This window comes from Colobus angolensis, unplaced genomic scaffold (assembly GCF_000951035.1).
Source record: "Colobus angolensis palliatus isolate OR3802 unplaced genomic scaffold, Cang.pa_1.0 Scaffold59, whole genome shotgun sequence".
NCBI classification, from domain to species: Eukaryota; Metazoa; Chordata; class Mammalia; order Primates; family Cercopithecidae; genus Colobus; species Colobus angolensis.
Genome location: NW_012119487.1, coordinates 7,405,156 through 7,429,563, shown reverse-complemented (window position 1 = coordinate 7,429,563; position 24,408 = coordinate 7,405,156). Strand labels below are relative to the sequence as shown.

General features: G+C 42.8%; 1 protein-coding gene across 2 annotated transcripts in view; it reads left to right on the top strand.

The window, feature by feature from the left end:
• ASTN1 (astrotactin 1) overlaps window positions 1-19,953 on the top strand; it is a 310,755-nt gene extending 290,802 nt beyond the window's left edge. The window contains exons 21-23 of one of the 2 annotated variants that reach the window (XM_011962380.1): window positions 640-740; window positions 8,242-8,425; window positions 19,608-19,953. In XM_011962380.1, coding sequence (XP_011817770.1) covers window positions 640-740; window positions 8,242-8,425; window positions 19,608-19,647 — 325 coding nt within the window. In that variant the 3' untranslated portion in view covers window positions 19,648-19,953. Of the gene's footprint in view, window positions 1-639; window positions 741-8,241; window positions 8,426-12,756; window positions 16,209-19,607 lie in introns of those variants that run through there. The other variant, XM_011962379.1, reaches the window with a different exon arrangement.
• The last annotated feature ends 4,455 nt before the right edge of the window (window positions 19,954-24,408 follow it).

Sequence of the window (24,408 nt, the reverse complement as noted above, 5' to 3'; positions counted from 1 at the left end):
GTGTTAGCCAGGATGGTCTCGATCTCCTGACCTCGTGATCCGCCCGTCTCGGCCTCCCAAAGTGCTGGGATTACAGGCTTGAGCCACCGCGCCCGGCCCACAAGTAGTCTTATTATCATCTCCATTTCGCAGGCATTCACTCTAACTACATGGCTTCAGACCCAAGTTCTGACCATCTGTTTCCAAAGATGTAAACTGTTTCCCTGAGTGGTTTTCAAAGTTTAACAGGCACCAGAGTCACCTGGACAGCCCAGGAAAGCACAGAGGTCTGGGGATCCCTAGAGTTTCTGATTCAGTGGGTCTGGGCTAGGGTCTGCTGCTCCCAGTTTCCCAGCTAATGCTGGTCCTGCTGGTCTGGGGCCCCCACTTTGTGAACCAGTGCCTGAGGCCATGATGCTTTCTGCCAAAAAATATACTCACGGCAGCAAATTACAACCCAAGACCCACTAGGAAGCAGTGAGGGGCTCTAGGCTGCATCTTTCTGCCTGGAATGGTGGCAGTAAACGTGAACCAGGATGATGAGAGTATCCGGGTCTGTAGTCACCCGTCCAGGCAGAGCTGGGCCATGAAGTAGGGCCACAGAGATCTAGTCTCCAGTCATACTGTTTCTGCTAACTATGCCCTCCCTCTCCCTGCCAGGTTCACGCTGTGGGGAGTGGACAACACAGGACGGCGCTCCAGGCCAAGCGATGTGATCGTGAAGACCCCATGCCCCGTGGTGGATGATGTCAAAGCTCAAGGTAAAAGGCATTGAAGTTAGCAGGGTTTCTGAAGGGATGCCCCAGGTACTCCCCTTTGCTATGAGGACAGAGGGACCAAGAGAGTTGAATGGAGCAACCTGGAGTTCAGCAGGGAAGGAGACTTCAAGGCCCAGTACAGCAGCATTGCCTTTCCAGAAATACTCCTCAGCTGCTGGCAAAAGTGCTCATCGTATTACATTACTCCACATAGTGATAAGTCTAGGAGCCCGCAGGAGACACCGATGAAGCCCCCGGCATACACGATTATATGCCAGGTGCTTGCACACGTAGTGACGTACCTGTGATCTCTGCCCTCAGCAGTCATTTACTCTGTCTATAGGTTTTTGTACACCTGAAAGCTTATTTTGAATCAACATGTACAGCAAGGCTGCAGATTTGGAGTGAATTGCTAAATCCCCCCATCCCTGACAAAAATGCATCAGAATTTTTAATTCTGTATTTTGAAGTTATTATGGGCCAGTTGTTTGATAAATAACTGGCTGTCTTCAGTACATGCTCCCCTGCAGAATCAGTCCCTGTTAATTAAGAAAAGCTTGTCTTCAGTCAGCACCCATTGCACAAAGCTTACCTTTTCCTCATGACAGTACCAGACTGGTCTTGACATCATCCCCTGTTCTAAGGTTTTTACACCCAATTTATAACCAGAATTTTATTCATCCTGGTCAACACTTCTACAGGCCTCCAGCACGAATTTAAGTGATCTTATCAACCACTAACATGGTAGTATTGAAGAGATAGTATTTGCATATTAACAGAGATTGATGCTGAAAGTTTTAGGTTGTGCAAGTTTCAGTAAGAGAAATATTGTGTCCAGTCTGATTTGCTGACATCCCTTAAATCACCTTGTATAAGGCTCCTGACTCCAGGTGAATTAGATTGACAGGAGGGACATAATCCCAGAATGTGCAAGGGGTGACATTATGATGATGCAAAATCACAGGGGAAAGAGTGACCTGGATTCCCATTGATTAAAACCACTAATATTGTAGCACTGTACAAGGTCTGAAAAGATTTTCATCTTTAATCTGCAGAGCATGTTAAAGGTAGGGTTATTTCCAACACAGACATCTGATCATATCAAGGGCCCTTCTTAAAACTCTTTAATGTATTGCCATTCTTCTTGTGACAAAAACATTAAATAGGTACATTAGGACCTACATGGAGTGACCCCAGCCCACTTCTCCAGCACTTTGGCCCCCTCCCTTAGCCGATTTCTGCATTCCAGCCTCACTGCCTTCCTCAGTTCTTCCAACACCATTTTCATTCTACCATGAGGCCTTTGCACACATGGGTCCCATCACCTAGAATTCTCTTACCCTGTCAACTGATGAACACCTCTTAGTCTGCAAATCTCAGACCAAGTGTCCCTCCTTCAGGGCAGAAGGGACCAGGAGCCATAATGAGGTATCCTCACAGTACCGTGTTTCATTCTTCAGAACATTCATCATATTTATTATTATAATGATGTGTTCAATGCCTATCTACCTCACAAGACAGTGAACTCCATGAGATCAGGATCCCACTCTGTTTTTGTCCACTGTTAAATCACTAACACCTGGGAGGCAATGTGGTTGACCAACTCATTGCAGAGAACCTGGAATCAGCATCCCAGGTTCAAATGTCTGTTTCCCATCTAACCACTTGATCTTCAACAGGTTACTTCACCCCATGCCTCAGTTTACTCATCTGTAAAGTGGGGATGGGGGAGGTAGTATCCTAGCTAATGAGGTTCTAGTGAAAATTAAATGACTCAATTAATGTAAAATAGAAAAAAATACCCACCCAATGCGTGGCATATAATAATTATTCAGTAAAAGTTAGCTGCTATTATTATCAGTAACCAACTTGCTGAGCTTGCATAGAGCTTGCTGTCTACTAGGAAGTCAATAAGTATTTACTGAATGAATGACACAATACCCCCATGTTATAGATGCAGCAATTGAGGTTCAGAGTAGAGAAAGTAAAGTGATCAATATCACAAAGCATCTGGCAGAACCAGTACTCACACTTGTTACTTTACCCAATTCCCATTTTGTCCAGGTTACCAAAAAATGGTTAGAGAGTTATTATGTCAAAGACTGAAGCACTTCCCCTTGTCTCTAAATACTGATGAAGAAGAAAAGGCTCACATTTTGAAAGACTGTTCAAATTACATACCGAAAATCTCCCTTTTTAGACCCTCTGGAGTGAGTGCTGCTTGCTTATAGGGTTTAGACTGAATGACTTTCGAAGGTCTCTGCAATTCCCTGATGGGGAAAACTGGAATTGAAAACTCCCGGATGAGAGACTGTCTGGAGAGGATCCACGACACCCTTATTTCATTATCTGCTGATTTCTTCCTCTAAGCCAGAGAGAGGCAGGTGGTGAGAAGGTGCCCCCACTATTCCTGTGTTGGAGAGTATGCTGGTGTCCTTGCAGGTAGCACAGCCTGCAGTGAGTAGTGGGACATCAGGGAGTAGGCAGCAGGTGGTGGGACATTAGGGAGGTGATTAGCAGGTGGAGGGGATGCAGCATGGCGCTACCTGCAGAGATGGCTAGGTAGAAAGTAATTCTAGAATAAAGAGTGGCCCATATAGGGAAGTTTGCTGGGAGCAGACAACTACACAGTTTTCCATGCGGGGCTCCTTCAGGTCAGCCCAAGCCCTCCAGAGTCCATCAAGATGTGCTCTCCCTGCTTGTGCTTCTTAATAAAGAGAGTTTCTGAAATCCCAGCAGACGAGCTGGGAGCAGAAGAGCCAATTTAGTGTTGAGACAGTGAAATAACACTCCCAGGGCCTGCTATCCTTCAGCCACGAAGGTGTCCTGTGCAGGTAAATCCAGAATTAATGAGTTAGACTAATTGAGGGTATCCTTGCTAATTAATACAGTTTTAGCAGTTCTACCAAAATACCATATGCTTTGTCTTCCTCACACCCACATGGTGATCATAAATATGATCTTGCTGCACTCAGGTCTGAGTTTAAATCTAATAAATGGGAATTACCTTTTAAGTGACCTGGAGCATGACTTCAGCTCCTCATTATCTAGCTAAAAGCCAGACTTCATCCCTTATGTGAAGATTTATCCTAAACTGGATACTTTCTCTGAAGAATTTTCCTGCATCATGACACTAAAGCCACTATGGAAATAAGTTTCTACCGATGTTTTGCTGAAACCAGCCTCCCACAGTAGGTTCAGGCTCATGTGAGTAATAAGATCAACCCCTTTGGCTAGACTGTAGTTTGGGGCATGGCCTTCTGAGAGTTCTTCTTCATGAAGCTTCATCCATGGAAGGCTAGTTCTCATCCACCCCTCCCTGATGCCCGTTCTCTCTTCCTGATGCAGACATAAATGTTTATCCATCCCTTTATTTGCTCCTTCCACAGCCATTTATCGAACCCTGCTATTAGATGCTACACACAAAAGTAATTAGAATCAAAATCTATTTTCAAGAAATTTACAATCTGATTTCATGAATTCATTACATCATTCAATATACCTTAAGCCCTTACTAAATGCCTGTCCTAGGCAGTTGGAGCCAAACCTCCTGCCTCATGGAGCTTATATCTTAGCAAGGATGACCACCACCAACAACACAGTAACTTGTGCAATATGTCAGATGGCAATATGTGTTATGGAGATAAATAAGCAGGGCTGCGGGATAGGAGGTGCAGAGAGTGGAATTTTAACTGGAGTGGCTTGGGAAGGTGAGGGAGAAAGTCATGCAGAAATCTAGGGGAAGATCTTTCCAGATCGAGGAGCAGTGGTACAGAGATTCTTGGCTCATGTTTGAAGAAGAGGAAGGAGGAACAGTGGGAGAGAGAAGAGCAGGAGAGGAGCTCCAAGAGTGTGGGAAGGATCCCACAGGGCCTGGTTATCAGAACAGGGCACTGGACTCTGCCTGGGATTGGAGTGGGAAGCCCTGGAGGACGGTGAGCAAGGGGCTGACTTGATGGATGGTGGAGTGACCCCTGCCTGTTCTCATGCTCTACATCCAACCCACTGGCAAATCCTTCTGGTTCCCCTTTTCATTATTGGAGAACAGATTTCACAGAAATACAAAGGCTGTGGAAGGACGAACTTCCTCTTGTTTTATTTTTCCGCACTTTTTCACACACTATATTTTACTTATTTACTACGTTTATTGCTTACCTGACCTGTCTCCTACCACCAGACTGTAAGTGCCATAAGGGTGAGGATTTTTGTCCGATGTAGCCCAAGGACATAGAAAACTGTCAGGCGCATAGTAAGTACTCGAAAACAATTTTATTTAATAAATGAATAAATATAAGCTTACTATCTCCAGACATTGTGCTTTTTTTTTTTTTTTTTTTTTTTTTTTAAAAAAAGGTTTGACATTTAATATAGGTTTTATTCTCACAAGAATCTTGGAGGGTATGTATTATTAACCATCATTTAACAGGCATGGAAACTAAGACCCAGAGAGGTTAAGTAACTTGTCCCTGGTCACACAGCGGGTGTGGTCCAACTCCATTTGTTGCCATGGTGCCTGGGCCTGAGAGCCTCAGTCTCAACCTTGTTAATTTATCCTGCTGCCTGAGAGATCTCAGTTCTTTTCTAATCATGTTTTTTTTGTGATGAGGCTGTGTAGACAGGCTCTTTGCCATATTTTCACCTGCATCTTATGTATTTCCGAACATCGTGATCGTTAAAGAGAGAAAAGACAGGTATCTGTCTTGAATAGCTTGAGGTTTCTGTGAACCTGCAATTGAGTAAAATTATAACTAAAAATACCTCTACTATTTTCCATTGTTTGAGTTAGTGAATTCTTGAGATGCTATGAAGACTAACAAAATAAATTCTCTCAATTCTTTCTGTGAAAATAGGAGGAGCCAGAAATATTCATGCGCTAGGAGCCTGGACCATAGATCTTTCTGAAAACGGCATCTCACTTACTGATGTGGGCTCTTAAGCATACCCAAGAGCTAGAATATTGTGGTTTTAGGAGATTGGTGGTGGAAACTGGTCTCATCCCACGTGCTGCAAAAGCTGGGAGCCTTTAGTCTTCTCTAGCTGGATATGACTGCTATGTTATGAGAATGGTTGGCATCTCCTCAACCATCACTGCTCCTCAGCAAAGACTACCACAACCAGGGCCTGGCATGTGGACTGTTCTTTCTCATCACAAGAAGTAAGCATAGACTGGCACCAGTGCAGGGGTGGGAGAGGAAGTCCAGACCTGCCTATCTCAGCTCTGGTCTTATGGCCAGCATTTTTCCTGCCCCTAGTCATTCTTCTCTCAGCAAGCGCTCCCTGCCTCCCATGGAACACAATACAGCTCTTAGAAGAGTCCCTCGGCCTCTTCTTATCTCAACTTCAGAAACGACAGACCCCCTGCACAGCTACTAGGATTCCCTCATCTGTAGCCCAATCAGGGAAATGCCCTTGACCAGAGAGAGTCATCCCAGATTTTCCATCCCATGACTCTGCCTCCTGTACCTTAAATTGGTTATACATCACGTATTTCCACGCATCAGTACACAATAGCAATGGCAGATAGGCGTAGTTTTCAATTTTGACTCCATCTCACACTGGCAGTGTGACCTTGGGCAGGTGGGTAACTTGACCTTTTCCCAAATCTTCCCATTTGTAAAACAGGCACATTCATTGCCATCTGTCAGTGGTAGTGTGAGAACTGGAATTCACATGTGCAAAGTTCTTGGCAATCACAGGCCTTCGATAAACAACTAGAGATACCATAGATATCTATTTTCTAAATCACTATCCTCTTTGTTTCTTCATTCCATTTTTAACAATATGAGAATTTTAGCAACCTGAAAATCTAAGTGGACTTCTATACTCAAGTGATTTGCAATGCAGCTAAATATGCTGGCTGCAAGTTTGGTTGCTACAGGATTGGTGTGACCTGGTATAGAGAGATATCACTGAGAAACTCTTCCCCAAAGTAAATTTAAATTGTTCCCAAAGGTTTAAGTTCTATTCATTCAGGTCACATTTTTGGATCTACTAGATTGTCTGGCCTTGTGCTAGCCACTCAGGATAGTAAGGGTGTAAAATCTGGCTCCTGTCCTCATAGGCAACAGGTAAGACAGAAAAGTAAAGAAATAATTTCTGTGTCTGGGCAGGATAGAGGTAGAAATTTTATTCATTCCAACTCTGGAAACTGCTACAAGGATGACTTTGTCATGACCAGCAGTGCTGAAGTCACTTGGAAGTTTGACAAGGAATCAGGCTGCCATGCCTGCAAGCTAACAGATGGTCACATTGGCCAAGTTGTGGCTTAGGAACCTGTGGACTTCATTTCTTCATCCCCAGAATTAGCACCGCATCCAAGACAAAGCAGTGCTCTCCAGATCTTAGTTTCCCAGCTGTTTAGTGAGAAAAATGTAAATACATCTCCTTTCTGACAGGTTAAAAGAGAAAATATTTAATGATGAAGTGCTTTGAGCTCTGTAAGAAAAAAATGCCAAGTCTATACAAAATCATTTCCACTTTGCCACATCACCAACTTCAGACTTAGCAATTTATGCCTTTGAGGAAGAAATATCAGAGACATAAATTAAATGGAAAGATTACTCATTTACACTAGATTCCATTTCTGGGTCTCCACAGATCTGCCTCTGCGTCTGGTCTAGGTGGTCCTAACAAGGGTTCTGCTTTCCCACAGTCATGAGGCCACTTCAGACTCTTCATGTCACTCGCAAGCACCGCCTGACAGTGCCTCACTTCATCCCTGAGCCGAACGCCCACCACTCGCTGCCTGGGCTGCCCTGCTGCTTTGGCAGGAACCCTGGTATGCAAGCACATGCCACCTAGAAGTGTAGGGTTGTTAATGCCGCATGGGAACACACTCAGACCAATCATGGATGGAAGTTGGAGATAAATTCTTTCCTTCTACCCCTGAATGACACACTGGAGATCCAGTGGGTCACACATCCTCTCCTGCAAAATGTAGCAATCAGCTCATCAGGAAGGCATGACCAGCTCCTTCATGCTCTCCCTTACATTCACTTTCTCTTCTTTCTTGCTTCATTTCTCTTTATCTTCGCTCTTGCTTCCCTGGAATTGCACTTGCCAAAAAAAGTGTTAATATATGAGCTTTTTCCTCAAGCTAGGTATTTTTAGAAAACGTGAGTAAAAAAAAGAATATTGTAACTGAAACAAACCTTAGAGGTATTCTAGTCAAAAGCTTTCATTTTAGAATAGAAAACTGAAGCCTGGTGGGGCAGACACAAAGTGAATTACTCAAATCACTTTCTTCAGGCCTTGGGTTCAATACTCTTTCAGTAACAGCATACTCACACACACATAAGCAAACATGCATATATGTATATACACACACATTTATGTGTATGCGTATACTATATGATATATATGCATGTTATATACACATTATAAATGATCTACATGTGTCTATGATATATCTATATGATATAGATCATATATAATGTGTGTGTATACATACATTATTTTATATATATGTAAATATGAACTTATTTTCCTTTTCCTCCTTCCTCAGAAATAGCTGACAAGATCTACAATCTCTTCAATGGCTACACCAGTGGGAAGGAGCAGCAGACCGCCTACAATACCCTCCTGGATCTGGGTTCCCCCACCTTACACCGGGTCCTCTACCACTATAACCAGCACTACGAGAGCTTCGGGGAATTCACCTGGCGATGTGAGGATGAGTTAGGTCCCAGGTAATCAATAAACTAAGTCAACCCTTTTAAAGACTTTTTGAAATTTTGTATCTCTTGTGCTGTAATACTGCATCCATGAAGTTGTAGAGATTTCCTGGATGAGCTTAGGCAATCAGAGAAGTCAGTCCCCTGATTTAAGACAGTTCAGCCCATGCAGATTAGTTTTGGATGAGCTCTGTTTAAGCAGTCCAGCCATGAATGCTTTTCCTGAACTCTGAAAAACAATTTTGCTTTTGACCTATTTTACCTTCCTTTTTCATCATGTTGACATTGCATTCTAAAACTCAAAGAGCCAAAAGCATGGTCTTGTGAAAGAAAATTTGGAATTTTATTAAAGAGGTTATCCAAAAATATTTTTTGCATTTAGGTTTTTCATATATTATATGCATTGTAAATACTTGTTTTGAGTTAAATTCCACATCTCTTGAAATGCAACAAGAGAGTAGACAAAGACCCATCTTGACGTCAATCTTGGCCAGAGCTAGGGTCAGATAGTGTGTGCTAACTTCTCTTGGCCCCAAGGGCCACAACTGCCTAATACTCCACACCCACCGCTTTTAGGTTGCACAAACAGAATAGTGTGCTTGGAATGTAAGAAATGAGAAGAATGTACAGATGTATCACTTTTCTTTTGTTCTGTTAATCATAACTGTATATTGCTGCTTTGAGAAAACAGACTTCCCTGGAAAGACTGAAATTTTTGGATAAGTATGATAAAAAGGATTTTCATGTGGAATGTTATTACCTATATGTCCCCAAATTATTTAGGTGCTCATGCAGAAACAATAAAAATAGGAGAAGGGCTGTGAGGATAGAAAAAAGAATGAATGAGAAAGAAAATGTAGAAGGAAGGAGAAAATTTAAAAAGGAAGGAAGGAAGGAAGGAAATGAAGAAAATTAACACTATAGAATCCTCTGTCTCTTAAAGAATTCTTTCACTCCAGCCAACAGGGCAGAATGAAAGTACCACCCAAAAGTCATCCCATCCATCTGACTTCTGACCAAACTGGAGAGAGAATCAACCTCATTTGGCCTGCTGTGACTTGCAGTTATAAACTTTCCCAGAAGACCATCATTGAGGACATTCTATTTTCTTACTTTTGAAGGAAAGAGGAAAATTAGGTTTATCTCCTGAAATAAAATGATTTTATGTGTAAGATCTGGCAGGATTTTTCTACAATCCATAAATAATTTCCTGTTTATAAAGAGTGATAGTTCTTGGGCAAAGAGAGCCATCACTATAGACCACAGAGAAAAATGTAAGGGATTTTTAATTTGCTTTGTCTCAGTTTTGGTAAGAGACAAATCCTGGGTTAGAAAGTAGATACATGTTAAAAAATGTCCCCTTCACTTCATACCCTATCTTTGTCTTTACCTTATTCTTACTCATCACTAATATCAACTCCATTCTCTAACTCTCTCCTCTCCTCTCCACTCCCGCTACCTCCTTCTCTACCCACTCCTTTCCTCTCTGCTCCCCTCTCCCCTCTTCTCCCTTCCCTTCTCTCTTCTGACATTTATTGAGTGTATATATACAGTTCTTTGTCAGGGAACATAAATGTCACAATTTGAAAAGCACTAACATTGCATATATCATCTTGATTTCTAAGGGCATTTGTAGTGCTTTTAAAATTTCTCTCTTGTGATTCAAGAGTCAGAAGCAAAATTGGTTAATGAAGAAAGTGAGCAGGGGAAGAAATGTAGATCTTGTTGTAAAGTAAGGCCACCACTGACTGCACACTCTCCTCCCAGGAGGCTCCTTCATGTGTAATACTAGTCTTTCATGGCTATATATTAGAAAATATTGTGTAGTTTCATTAGTCTGCAGGAAAAAAATTTTGGCTTTTTAGTGTCATGGATCTCAGAGACAACCACAGGAAAGGAAAAATCCTCTGTTTTGAAATACATCAACCCACTTTGGGGTTAATTGTGAAGATGAGCAGAAAAGGGTCTATGGCTGCTTACTTCCTCTGAGCAAACAGAGGATTCCCTCAGTTCACCACAATCCAATTTCATTAAAATTCAATGAGGCCTCCAGATTGAGCTGAGGGTTGAAAATAGTTTGAGAAAAACATTGGTTGCTCTCCTAATAAGAAAGAAAGCCACAGGCTCCAAAATGGTCAACGGCAATCCCAAATTTATTATTATTATTGTTATTTAAAGTGAGCACTGAAAGCAGCAACAAAGGGTGTATGGGCTAATTAAATTCATTCTTTTGGAAGGATGATGGGAGTTCTTTGTTCATTTCTTGAAGATGATGCTGATGTTGTCCCTCCCTCTTCTGCCTCTCCCCTTTCTCCACCTCCCATGAACTTGTCAACAACTAATGACATACAGTAGGACAGACTGAGAGGCAGGGCCACCAGAGTTCTTGTTGATGACAACTTTTGGAAAACCTGCTTGACCAAACTGCAGAGGCTGATAGGGAAAGTACAGGTCATCTGCCCAAGATGATTTAGTCAGCAGGCAGAGTGTTTGTTTGGTTTCTTCTGACCCACCATTGAAGTTGGAGAAAATATGACTGTACCTCCCATGACTTCACTCCACTCTTAGCCCTTGACTTTGCTGCTGAAGCTCAAACCCTTCCTCCAACCAACTGCAATCTCCGCCCTTCTCTCAGCTCACCCTTTAGAAACGCAGGGAGGTCATCCCTTGGTAATGCTCTCTGCCAGGACAGTAGAGGAGAAATGAAAGGAATGTGGCTATTGTTCTTTGAAACCTCTCTCTAAATAAGGTGAATAAAATTTCAGTTTCTGGGAGGAATTATGATATGGTTTGGCTGTGTCCCCACCCAAATCTCATCTTGAATTCTCACGTGTTGGGGGGGATCTGGGGGGAGGTAATGGAATCATAGGGACAGGTCTTTCCCGTGCTATTCTTGTGATAGTGAATAAGTCTCATGAGATCTGATGGTTTTAAAAATGGGAGTCTCCCTGCAAAAGCTCTCTTCTTTTGTCTGCCACCATGTGAGATGTGCCTTTCACCTTCCACCATGATTGTGATACTTCCCCAGCCATGTAGAGCTGTGAGTCCAGTTAAACCTTTCTTTTGTAAGTTGCCCAGTCTCGGGTATGTCTTTCTCAGCAGCATGAAAACAGACTAATATAAATTGTTGATGAAACTAGAAAAGAGTGGTTCCACACATGAGTTAGACTAGCAGTCAATAAATGCTGCAAAGAATAGTGTTTATTGAGTTTTCCAAGTCAGTAGTCTTTGTTGAGTTTTCCAGGTCACAAGACCTTGTTCAAATGAGAGTATCTTCCTTCATGGGTCTCTGGTTACTTGCATTTTTAAAGAATAAGAAAAACACAACTGAATGAGGTGATCCTGATCTTTTACTCTTCCTGTATTCAGAGTCAAATCCAGTAAGCTCTGAGAACTGACTCTAGGCTTTCTTTATCTATGACACCAGAAGTGAGTGCCACTGGTCTGCACCAGTGACATAGTGTTGCTAGTCCTTTCCCCCTATAGAGCTAGATGCCAGAGGCTCTCACACTCTGTGCTCCTGGCCCAGGGAGATCACTCCTTTCCATTGTGTGCAACTTGGGGCACCTTGCTCTCCTCTCTCCCTTCTCTCTCAGGAATCTGCAATGGCTCAGGTGACCTTCACCACCTTCTTTGTTTTCCTTCTCCTTTGGGGCTAAGTGACAATGATAATGCCTCTTCACTTTCTGAGGGAGGTGGAGAAATGGAGCATGAGCTCACCTGGAGGTTAATTAGGTGATATGTGCAACTGACAGTCTTCATTTTCCCAAAGGATAATCCTGTGTCAACATGAACTGAGGGTATTATTGTCCTTGCTTTTATTACACTATAGCTACTTCTATCCAGGCATAATTGGTCATATCTAATATCCTTTTCAGTTCAACATAATGGCTGCTTCTACCAGTTCAGAAGCGGCCTTGGAAAGGGAAATATTCAGTCAAGCACATTATTTGTCATTTAGTGATGATAAATGACTAGCTTTAAAGAAACTTGATTTGATTTGTCTTTCAAACCTGCCAGCTCTATGATTTTTAAAAGGCATGCATTTCCACTAAAATATTAGTTTTTTAATTTTCTCTTCTTATTTTTCCTTACTGCATTTTGTCTGTTTCTTTTTGGTGCTTGCTCACTTTGAACATTTATCCCATTCATTCATTCATTCATTCATTCATTTGCTTGACAGATATTTATGGAGGGCTCACTGTTCTAAGTGCCAAAGGTAAAATAGGGAGAAAACACACCACACTCTGCCCTCTTGAAGTTTAGAGTCTCACACTAACAGTAGCTGTGCTCATCCAGACCCTCTCTTCCTTCTAACTTAAGTATCCTCTGTGCTTGATCCATAGGAAAGCTGGTCTCATCCTTTCCCAGCTTGGGGACCTCAGCAGTTGGTGCAATGGACTCCTTCAGGAACCCAAGATAAGCTTGCGGCGCAGCTCACTCAAGTACCTGGGGTGCCGCTACAGCGAGATCAAACCCTATGGACTTGACTGGGCGGAGCTCAGCCGGGACCTCAGGAAGACGTGTGAGGAGCAGACCCTGAGCATCCCCTACAACGACTATGGGGACAGCAAAGAGATCTAGCATCATAAGGTCAGGGAGCTGCTGCCAGAATGAAGTAGGAAAGAGGAGGGATCCATCTGGTTTGGTTTGTGGATTTTTAATATTTTTTAATGGAACATTAAAACCTCCACAGCAACATCAAAACCAGGGAGAAAGTGATCCTTGCTCCCTGCAGAACTTCTTCAGTATGATGTTCTCCATCTGCATGATTGGGAAATCTGCCAGCTAGTGGCTTCATGCAGTGCCATATTTCTTTAGAGGATTACTTTGGGGTTTGCTTTGCCGTTACTTTGTTCCATTCATTTTTTGTCCCCGAGAAGATTACCAAAATGCTCAAGAGCTCTGCTGTGGTCCCCATGAAAAGTCTATTAAGTAGGCACCCTGTGCTCACTGAGTTCCTAAATCCATTGCAACCGGGGATAGAGGTGAGGTCAGAAAGTTGTTAGGCCTGCCTCAGGCCCCACGCTCAAACATGCCTCAGGAAGCATCTCACTCTGGGAGCCTTGGCCCTGCTCACAGAGAAAGACAATTAGAAAACTGGGGAAGGTGGCCCTTGTATGTGCCTCCTGGTTTTCTTCCTAGGCCTTGCTGTCACTATTTCCATACCTGAAAGGTGTAACCAGCTTTCATTATAGGCCCCAGTGGACCACTTGGGTTTTGAGAGCCTTCCTTATTTTAAGCCAGGACTGGGATTAAATCTCCCTCTGTCAGATCTCTGTCCTCTCCTCTGAACAACATGATCTTTGAGAGGGAACAAGATGCCTTCTGTCAAATGCACCTTCAGAAAAGTCTACCTGGGAGACTAGTTGGCAGTCCACATTCTAGAAAAGACTTGGAGTTTATTATTTTTTAAAAAAAATCCATGCTTCCTTTGGATGGACTTCTCCAGCCTACCAATATATATCCATGTGCCTGGATTATCTTTAACCCCCACACCTCTTAGACTGAGCAGGTAAGGCTTGGTGGATGTCTGATGGGGTCCAGGAAGGGTCAACACTTTCATATCAGTGTTACAGTGAACTACAGCTATTATTGATCACAGAAAATGTCTGTTCATCCCCACCTTGCTAAATTTGCTTGTGTTGCTAGTTTTGCAAATCGTTTCTCTGATAACCATAAGCAGGAGGATTCCACCATGGCCACTGCCCATCCAGTTGCTGGAATTCTGTGTAGGGAAGCACCACTGATTGCAGTTAAGGACTAGAGTGTTGTTTCCATCCCACAGCCCAAGCATTGACATGGTCACAAATAGTGACCCAGCCAATAGGAAGCCCAGACTTTCAGAAAGAGCCTGGCAAGGCCCTGTTAACTAGCAATGGCCTTAGCCATCCCATACAACTCAGTGGCCTGAACACACACCTTCAGCCATCATGCCTTCGACCAGGGCTCCTCATTTGGAAACACATGAGGAAGGTCGGGAAACAGATGCAGGACCTATAAGGCTAGTCATTGAGCTATATCGTTTTTTTTTCTAAATAATAATAATGACAGATAACATTTATTGAGTGCTTGCTGTATGCCAGGCACTGCTCTAAGAACTTTAGGTATCATTGAATTCTCACAGCAACTCCTGAGGAAAGTACTATTCTTGTCTCCATTTTAGTGTTAGGAAAATGAGGCAAGGAGGTTATACAATTTGCCCCAAATCCCTCATGCACTTAACTCACACTGAATTTCAGTGTGAGTTCAGGCTGTTGGTCTCCAGGGCACAGGATCTTAGCAACCCTGCAATACTCAGTTCTGTTTTTGGTATCATCTGGCACACAATTGTCCGAGCTCTCAGCCCAACAGGGAGCCTGTCCAGAGAGCTTTACCTTTCCCAAGCATCTGTGGCATGGACATGTCCTCTCTGCAGTGGAAGGAGGAAGGGCCAAAGTGTGCCCTTGGCCTTTGGAGCTAGAGCACCCTTGGGACCCTTAGTTCCACTGCACATGGCCCTCCTCCCCACCCTCATAACTGGGAAGGAAGCCTGTGATGAGGCTGAGATAAAGCACAGGGTGGTTTCACTGTCCTGTCTCCTTCTTTCCAAACACTGAAGGATTTATTTCAAACTCTCTAATGCACCTGCCTCAGCGATTCCCCTACTTTCAAAGAAAAGATCAGCAGAAAAACTGGCTGTCCCACCTGTGGCAAATGCTGGAGCCTCAGTTAAAGTGCCTCAAGGGGCAAATATTTCACCATTGCCAGAGAAGATGTGACAGGCCAATCAGACAGGGCCCAGAGCATCTCTTTGCTGCTACTGTTTGCCATCCTTCTATTCATGTCTGTGCAGAACATGGTGCTTTAAGCTTGAGTGGAAGCAGAGTGAGGCTGCCAATGCCTTTGTGCCCAGAAGTGGATGATATGGGAGTTGACAGACCAGGGAGAGGGTGAAGCAGGTATCAGGGTCCCTCCTCTGCACCCTCTCCTTCTTTTTATTTTAGGCATACTATCTTCCTCTCTCCTATCTTTCCCTCAGTCTCCTAAGTTCCTCTACCTTCTTTACCTTTGTTTTTTACTTCTTCTTTCTGTGACCCTCCATTTTTAGACCCCTCTTTCCCCAAGACTTTCTTCCTCCAGTTTCCCCTTGAGTTCTCCCCACTGAATGTGTGTATGTATGTGCACACACACACACATGTGTGCACACACAATGCACACAACTATGACTGGCTCCTACTTACATTCAAGTTAAAAAGGCTGATATGAATGGGGCAGGGGAAAGTCTTAGGATGGTTGTACAATTGACTGGAGGATTTTTTCCCCTTGAAAGACACTATTGATCGCACCCTGCTGACTTTTCCCGATGCTTGCCAGAAGGAACCCATCCTGGCTAGAAAGGGTGATGGTAACTGGACCAGTATTCAACCTTGAGTTTTCAAGCTGCCAAACAGGTCTTAAGGGAGGTGCTTATATCCCACCAACACTCTCCCAGCTCCCGTGTCCCCAAGACCTCTGGAGTTTCCTCTTGAATGTACATGAACCACTGTAATAGCATTAGACTTTTAATTGAGTGTGCAATTGTTTTCCATGGAGTTTGGTCCGTTCATTATTTTTTAGTTAACTACACTTCTTGATATTCAAATGTTCTATTAAAAAACTGAGTATGAAGAAAAACACTTTACTACTGTAGAAGGAAGAAAGAATATAATGTGACCATCTTCAGGTATAACAGTGTTGTTTAAAAGAGAATTATTGTATGATTATAAAAGATGAAATAATTAACTGAATAATAAAACAAAGCTATTAGTAAGTGTTGGGTATGTGGATGTTATCTTGTGTCTTTCAATAATCTGAGTAAACTGGTTAGACTCACCAGGGAACTTGTTAAAGTTTTAAATGTTACACTTCAGATTCCAGACATATGGGCCTTATAGTCATCATTCTATCTGGAAAAAAAAGAATCAAATATTTCATAGCAAATTATAAACTTTAAATAGTAGTGAGTCCCATCTTCTCTCTACAACCTTCTCCAAATAAGTAGCCAGTGATATGTATTTGTTGCACAGCTGCTATATTTTAGACACTACACATGATGCAGAGGATACAGGCTTACTCTCTATCAGAGAGTGTGGCATCCTATGGGGAAAATTAGGCATTGAACTTATCATCACAAGGGTGAGGAAGACTATGACAGAAAAGTACAGGATGCTGTGAAAGCTGCTGAAATGTATACTTTGGCCATTTAAGAAAAATGTTGAAGAAAAATATTGCAAAAGGCCCTCCCAGACACATTCCTGTCTTGCATTGTGTAGGGGCATTTGAGACAGGCTGACTTATGAAATGCTTCAAGATGTGTAACCCAAAATATGTAATCTCTTTCTTTCTCTCGATAATGCCACTTTAAATAGAGATTATCTCAGCTGCCATCAAAATATGTGATTCTATTTAAATTCTTCAACAATCAGGTGTTAAGTGCCTGGGCTTGATAGGTCCCCTTGAAAAGTAATGATCAGAATCCAAGTCCCTGCCCAAGCAGGGGCAATTAAAAGAAGGTGATGACTGTAGCAGTTTTAAAACATGGCCACAGATTCTTTGACACCCCTCCCGTATAAAGTGTGATCTACTGCCTCTCTCCTTGGATCTGGGCAGGTTTATAACTATTTTGGCCAACAGATGGTAATGGAAGTGACACTATGTGACTTTCAAGTCTGAATCGAAAAAGGCCTTAGGGCTTCTGCCTTCTTTGGAACTCTTGCTCTTGGAGCTCTGAGCCGCCACCTAATAAATTCAAGACTATTGTGCTGAGACCACCATTCTGGAGTGGTCACGTGGCAGGGCTCTGGTCCACAGTCCCAGCTCAGATAAAGCACCAAACAGGTGAATGAAGCTGTGCTGAGACCCCAAGACAGGTGGTATCCCAGTTGCATGCTACCAAGCAACCTCCACCAATACCACATGAAAGAGAAGAATCACCCCACAAGCTCCTCCTGAGTAGCTGCCCCCCCACCCAATTATGTAACATAATAAAATGGTTATTGCTTTAAGCCACTAAGGGTTTTGTTTCTTTGTTTGTGAGATGGAGTTTTGCTCTTGTTGCCGAAGCTGGAGTGCAGTGGTGTGATCTCGGCTGCCTGCAACCTCCACCTCCCAGGTTCAAGTGATTCTCCTACCTCAGCCTTCCAAGTTACAGGCACCTGCCACCATGCCTGGCTTTTTTTTTTTTTTGTATTTTCAGTAGAGATGGGGTTTTGCCATGTTGGTCAGGCTGGTCTCAAACTCCTGACCTCAGGTGATCCACCTGCCTTGGCCTTCCAAAGTGCTGGGATTACAGGCATGAACCACTGTTCCTGGCCAGGGATCTTTTAAATAAAAAGAATCCAATCAGGGGTCAGCAGTGCCTTTCCATCCACTCAGTGACAGAACATTTAGGTAAGCCCCCTGCTCTGGGCATGAATTCACTGTGGAAAGGAGATGAGAACTTATGGAGACTGGGCTACATCCACAATGTCCCTGTTACCAATGAAGTGGGTCTCTGCCTCCATGGAGGGGAGCAAGAAGAAGGGTGGGGCACTGTATCCTAATACTTCTGAGGGGGTGAATCTTTGAACCCAGATAGGAATTCCAGGAGAAGAAGAGAATTGTTCCAGAGCTGGGAAAAGAAAGACAGAGAAGGGAGTGGACAATTTGGGACAAGGGAAAAACATTGGAAGAGAAGAGTTTCTTCCAATTTTACTTGTTTTTCTGTCCCTTTGTATTTGGAACTTTTTGGATGCAAATGTGCATACCCCATACTTATTATGTGCCAGGCACTGTGCTAAACACTTGAACTGCATAATATTCATCAATCTTCATTGCAAGTCTGAAGTAAATACTCTTAAGAAAGAAGAAGCAGTCTCGGTATCTTTATATATCTTGCCCAAGTTCACAGCTAAATGGAAGTCCAGGCATTTTGACCAAGGGCTGTCTGACACTAACCCTTACACCATACTGCCGTCATGATTAATGAGTTTGTTTCTCATTCATTGTCCTAACAAGGGAAAGACTCATCCCACTGAGATTTTTGCAAATCACAACCCAGTTACCCCATGTCAGACAATAAGAGAGAGTGTGGTTGGCCAGTGCAAACTCAGTAATGCCATTAGTAAATCAACTCAGGGCATATAGATTACCTTTACAAGCTGAGCAGATTGTCTCTTCTTGTTTGTTTAGTTGTGTAGCTTGGTTTGGGTTTTTTAATTTTATTTTCCGTCTGTGACGTGAGGATTATTCAGAGCCAAGAAATTGTGACTCTCACTCCGTATGTTCAGTGTTGCCTTTTACTATGCTTTAATGATTCTTTTTGTCCCAGTCTCTGTTTTCTGCATGCATCCATGGTAACACTCAATGCTTGGGTGAGAACTTGGGGAACAAATGCCTACTGCCCTGAGGACAGAATAGCTTGATATGTTTTGATAACCTAATGCCTCCTAACCCTGCTCCCACCAGCAACTCCTATTTTATTGTCACATCAAGTAAGCAATTAATGAGCAGTTTGGTTTCAAATGAAACCTCAACATTATATAATAAAATTTTACAATTTCTCTTGACATATGTGGGAGTCCAGGATTTGGCTCATGTCTGCACTATTCCAGAGTGAGAAAATAAATAAATAAATCTCTTTGTTCTGGTAGTTTGCAGTGTCTGCTGTAATTGGATTGATTCCCCTAGAGATAGACAGGTTTTGACATCATGTTTCTTCACCAAATCTGCCTTTTGTTAGAGTCTATGATATGCTTGCTCACATGGGAGTACAAATTACTGTAATTGATTCCTTACTATCTTTCTCAGTGGGAGAACTTTAGCCATGTTTTGTGCTTAATAATTAGGAGCAACTTCCTTTGTTTCAAATAATTCAAATGTCAAGTGCCCCTGAGGCTATTGGTGTCCCATGAGTCAGGCAGTGTTCCCTGAAATACCAACTTAGAGATGGAACCGCCTCATGCCCTGTCCCTGTGGTGTGGAAGGATTTAAGTGCCCACAGATAAAACTAAGGCTGAATGTGCCTTACATGCCATTTTGCCCTGATGACCACTGAATATAACAGTAATGCACACACACCTAATCAACCACTGCCAGTTTGTTCTCCGATCCATTTCCCAACCTTCCACTGTTCTGTATCACATAGTGCTGACTCTTACAAACTATTGGAACTTTTCCCAGACTCCTTTGTCAACAGGCTTCCAGCGTGTTGGGACAGTCAGAGGAGTTGTAGATGATTGGAGGAAAGGAAGAAGAAGGCAACAGGGATATTTCCCCTTCTCCCTGCCTCAGATGGTGTCTCCAGCATCTTCTTCATGACCTCTGTCTCCTCCATGTGACCCTCCATCCCCTCAAAGCAGGAGCTGCGCCCTGATGTTGCTAATCTGATAGGTTGCTCCTATTTGTCCTTCTGCAATCTCAAAGTCTTTCTGATTGGTTTCTCACCTTGAACTTCCTCTGTGGAATTACCTAAAATGTATTCTGCTTTCCTGACTAAGTATTGATTAATATATACTTCAAACTAAAAGTTAGTACATATCATCTGACATGGAAATTTTGTAACTCTTTAGGATTTGAAAGACAATCTGGAAGATAACAATTTTATGCCAAAAGTAAGTACATTTTTATGAATTCTAAGATTGATTGCAGGGGTGACGAATAGGTTTCCACTTGAGTGTGAAATTTGATAAAGCAGCAGTGGCTGCCTGGAAAACTGACTTGAAAAAGATTCTGAGAATGGATTTGTACCTGGCCAGAAAGAGTGATGAGATGCATGATCAATACTTCATACAGATATTGAAATGGCAAATAGCAAGATATGTGCCGTGCATTTGTCTTGCGTAATTTATAGAGCCAAAATAGGCATGGAATACTCAAAGTCCGTACCATTTAGGAAAATCTATTATGTATGCATCACATATTGTATATAACTTATGGCATATACAAAGGTTAACATAAGTTCATTACATGTTGAAAATGGAAATAGAGTGAGAACAAATATTTTTGAGATTTGCTAACCCCACTACTTATACATCAATTTCATAGCATTTCCCTTATGTTTTCTGAGCTGCCATTTTTACGTATAAATCAGTATTTTTTTAAAAGACCTAACAGTGTTGATTTGGTATCTTAGATGGCAGAAAATGAAAAATTTCAGTCTCCATCTGTTTCTGCCACTTGAGCAACGTATCAGTAAGGCTCCAGTCAAGACTTTGACAAAGAGAATTTAATATCAGGAATTGGTGAAAAGGTTCTGGAGAACCAAACAAAGCAAAAATATCTGAAACACTGAGAAAGTATAGAGGTATTAATATTAACTGCAGGACACAGCCACAACCTTTAGGGCTGGGAGAGCAAAGGGAGGAATTTTGTTGACTCAAAACTAGATTCCCTCAAAAAGGAGGGGTCATTTGCCTGGTGCTGGGACTTCTTTGGAAGAACATAATGAGGCTGGTTTTTTATTTTATTTTGTTTATTTATTTATTTATTTTTGAGACGGAGTCTTACTCTGTCACCCCGGCTGGAGTGCAGTGGCAAAATCTCAGCTCACTGCAACCTCTGCTTCCTGAGTTCAAGCAATACTCCTGCTTCTTGGGTTCAAGTGATACTCCTGCCTCAAATCCTTGAGTAGCTGGGCACCACCATGCCTGGCTAATTTTTGTATTTTTAGTAGAGACAGCGTTTTGCCATGTTGGCCAGGCTGGTCTTGAAGTCCTGGCCTCAAGTGAAGCGCTGGGATTACAGGTGTGAACTACCGTGCCTGGCCGAGGCTGGTTCTTTAATGCACAAAGATGAAAGAGACAGGAATACACTGCTGTTGCCACTGTGAGAAGCCATTGGTTAGAAGCTGCTGAGTTGAACATCCAGCCAACAGGAAGGCACCAGCCCCTCTCCCTTCTTCCTTCCAGTCTCGCTGATGTCCCCATCGACAAAATCTAACATGGACTGACTGATAAAAAGGAACTGGTTTGTAGTGTTCCAAAAGCAGCATCACGAAGCAGAGGATGGATGGTGGGTTTCAGCCATGACACAGTAGCTTACTAACTGCAACAAGCAGCCTGAAGGTGGAACAAGACAAGACTCTTGAAATTACTTAATGCAGTGGCAAGAATATGCCTAGCAAGTGTTCAACTAATATTACCACTCTGGGATCCTCTTCAGTGTCCCTTAGACACTGAAACGAGACCACATGTTTCACCAACGTTGTCCTTCCCCAGTTGCTTTCTCTTCATAACAGATTAGGGTAGCAAGAAAACATGTTCCAAATTTCCATTACTCATAATTTTTTTTATGTGCCAAAGATCTTTTGAATCTGAAATTGGACTTCCTTTAAGAGGTTTATCGTATGTGAGGTTTCTTTGTTGCCGAAGATGCTATTTTTTAATAGCAACTAATGTTTATTGATGACTAATTATGTCCCAAGCACCATATAAGCACTTTTGCATAGCGTCTGTAGTCTAAATCACTGAACAACCCTATAAAACGATACTACCACCATCTACATGTTACACATGAGATGTTACAAACTTCAGTTCCTTTTTGTCAGGCTTAGATTAACTGGTCTAGGACCATACAGCTGGGAGCCACCATTAAGCATGGGAGGCTAGGATATCCCCTTTTTACCACTCTGCAAAGCTGCCATGTAGCTCACTTAAATCACTTTTCCTTCTACATTCATTCAGCATAGTGAGTGAACTGAACTAACAGCAAAATTTGATAAAATGCTTTTTTTGTTTGTTTTGTAATCTAGGAGGAGGGAGGCAATGCACACAGTTCTTGCTTACAGCAAAACTGGGAGCCTTCTGATAAACAAGACGTAGCAATCTTTTTTATATTTCCCAGCCTTGCTGCTGCATCCAGGTCATTAGCACAGAGGCAGTCCTGCCATGGAGGAGGCATGACTATGGCTCTAGGCCTGCGCACTTTCAAGGCTCCTGGTGATATGTGTTTATTGGCATAGGTAAAAATGGAAACTCCAGAACTCCTCCCATCTTTGAGCTCACTGAAATTTAACCTACACTGGCTTAACCTACCAAGTATAACTATCATTCTGGCCTGGCCATATTCTCAGACAGACCATTCCAGCTACTGGGATGTCTGTACAGTCAGAGGACAGGCACATTCTACCATGCCCATTTTGATCTGCTGCGTGTACACCATGGTAACTCCTGACCAGGAAGGTCAGTGTAATGCACTTCAGACTTCTGGATCCTCCAAACAGTTTCATTTTTGGGTATCCAATGAAGGAAGATGTTTTGATCCTCACCCTGTAGCTTCTATGTCCCTTGGCAACTAGGAGGGGATCAGAAAATGCCCACATAGAGGTGTTGGTGATGGAGCTGACTAGAGTAGGGCAAAGTGGGGGGAACATAAAGAAAGGGTATCTGGTTGCCATGGCAAGCCGGCAAACACTCAAAAGAGAGAAGGAGTGGCCTAGGACTTAATGAAGTGCCACTGGGTTTGAGCAGTAACTGGAATGTCTGAGTGTAGCTGCATTCCTTCCCACAGAGCCTGGGGCCAGCCCACTAGCAGGGACTATCCGTACCTCTCAGGAATGCTCAGGATAAAGACAGCCACGAAAAAGACAAGCAGGCCTCCCAGGTGTGGGTTTCCATACTCCAGCCACAGAAACTGGGGCCTCCCAGAAGAAATTCGGAAAACTCCTCAAAGAGCCAAAAGAGACTTGATCTACAAATTATTTTTTTCCCTAAAATCTGACACTGACATTCTTCGGGGTATGAGAAGGCACTTTGAAAGTCCTTCCTTGCAGAAGTTTACTTCTGGCTTTCTCTTTGTCCCCTACCCTACTCTAAGATGGTATTCTCTCTCACTGTGGCAGTGGCCCCAGGGTCTGAGAGACCTCATGGTTTGATCAAACAGAAGACATGTTAGCAGTGGGACTGTAGATGACAGTGAGTTGAAGAGGCAGGTCTGGAAAGATGCTGGATCCAGAAAAGACAAGGTGATAAATATATGGAAGGACTGGGGCTGGCATGGCACCGGCAACTGGATTTAGAGAGTACAAAAAAGCCTGAGGTCAAGGCAGAGTCGGGTGTCGGAGTCCAGTGGTTGAATGAAGCATTCACTAGCCAGGAGATTCCTAGAAACTCTGATAAGAGTGTAACAGTGAGGTCAGCTGCTGGCCAGGTAGCCAATGAGGAAGGAGACTTGGAGGCCCCTCGAAGAGCCTGGAAAACAGATATTGCCAAAATCTCAACTTGACTTCACCTCTGAGTCTTGCTACTTAAGTTCCCGCCTTCAGACTAACTCTTCTGTCCTATTTCATCGTTCCTAAACCTTAACTAGCTTAGAGGAAACTCATGTCTAACGTGTGCCATGAATGGAAACTAGAAACAAGTAGTGAGATTTTGAGCACTTATGAAATGCTAATGAGGTGATGTAGGGTACTTCACTGAAAAAGAAGGAACAAAATCCATTTACTAATAATATGTGATCAAATATTAAATATTTAATAAAGAATTTAAAATGTAATCAAATATGTATTAATAACTATATTTTTAGCTCCAGCTATACTAGGGAAAGAAACTCGTGCAGAGCGTTTTGTGTGTGCCAGATGCCTTCAAGGATGACTAGATTGCCCATTTGAATGTGTAGAACATCCAAGAAAATTTAAGCTCATCCCTCAACTTTACAAAGGGGCCCTAAAAGACTCAATCATCTGCTCAAGGTCTCCCTGAGCTAGGATTCCAACGAGGTCTTGATGTTGAAGTTTGTACTCCCTGGATGAGCACACATGAATACGTAAGTGCCTGCAATGTCTACCAAAGATCACTTTGAGAGAGACAAGGCCTGAAATACAAAAACGCCTTGTTACCTCCGGGGACTTCATTTATACCGAGAGAACCTCTGCTACTCTCCCCAAGCAATGACCATTGCCTGGGGCACTCTTCCCTACATGAAGGTAAACTGTCTAACTCTAAAATTATGATGGGTGGTTATGGATTGCTCATTAGTGAGTGTGCTGCCCAGGAAGAGCC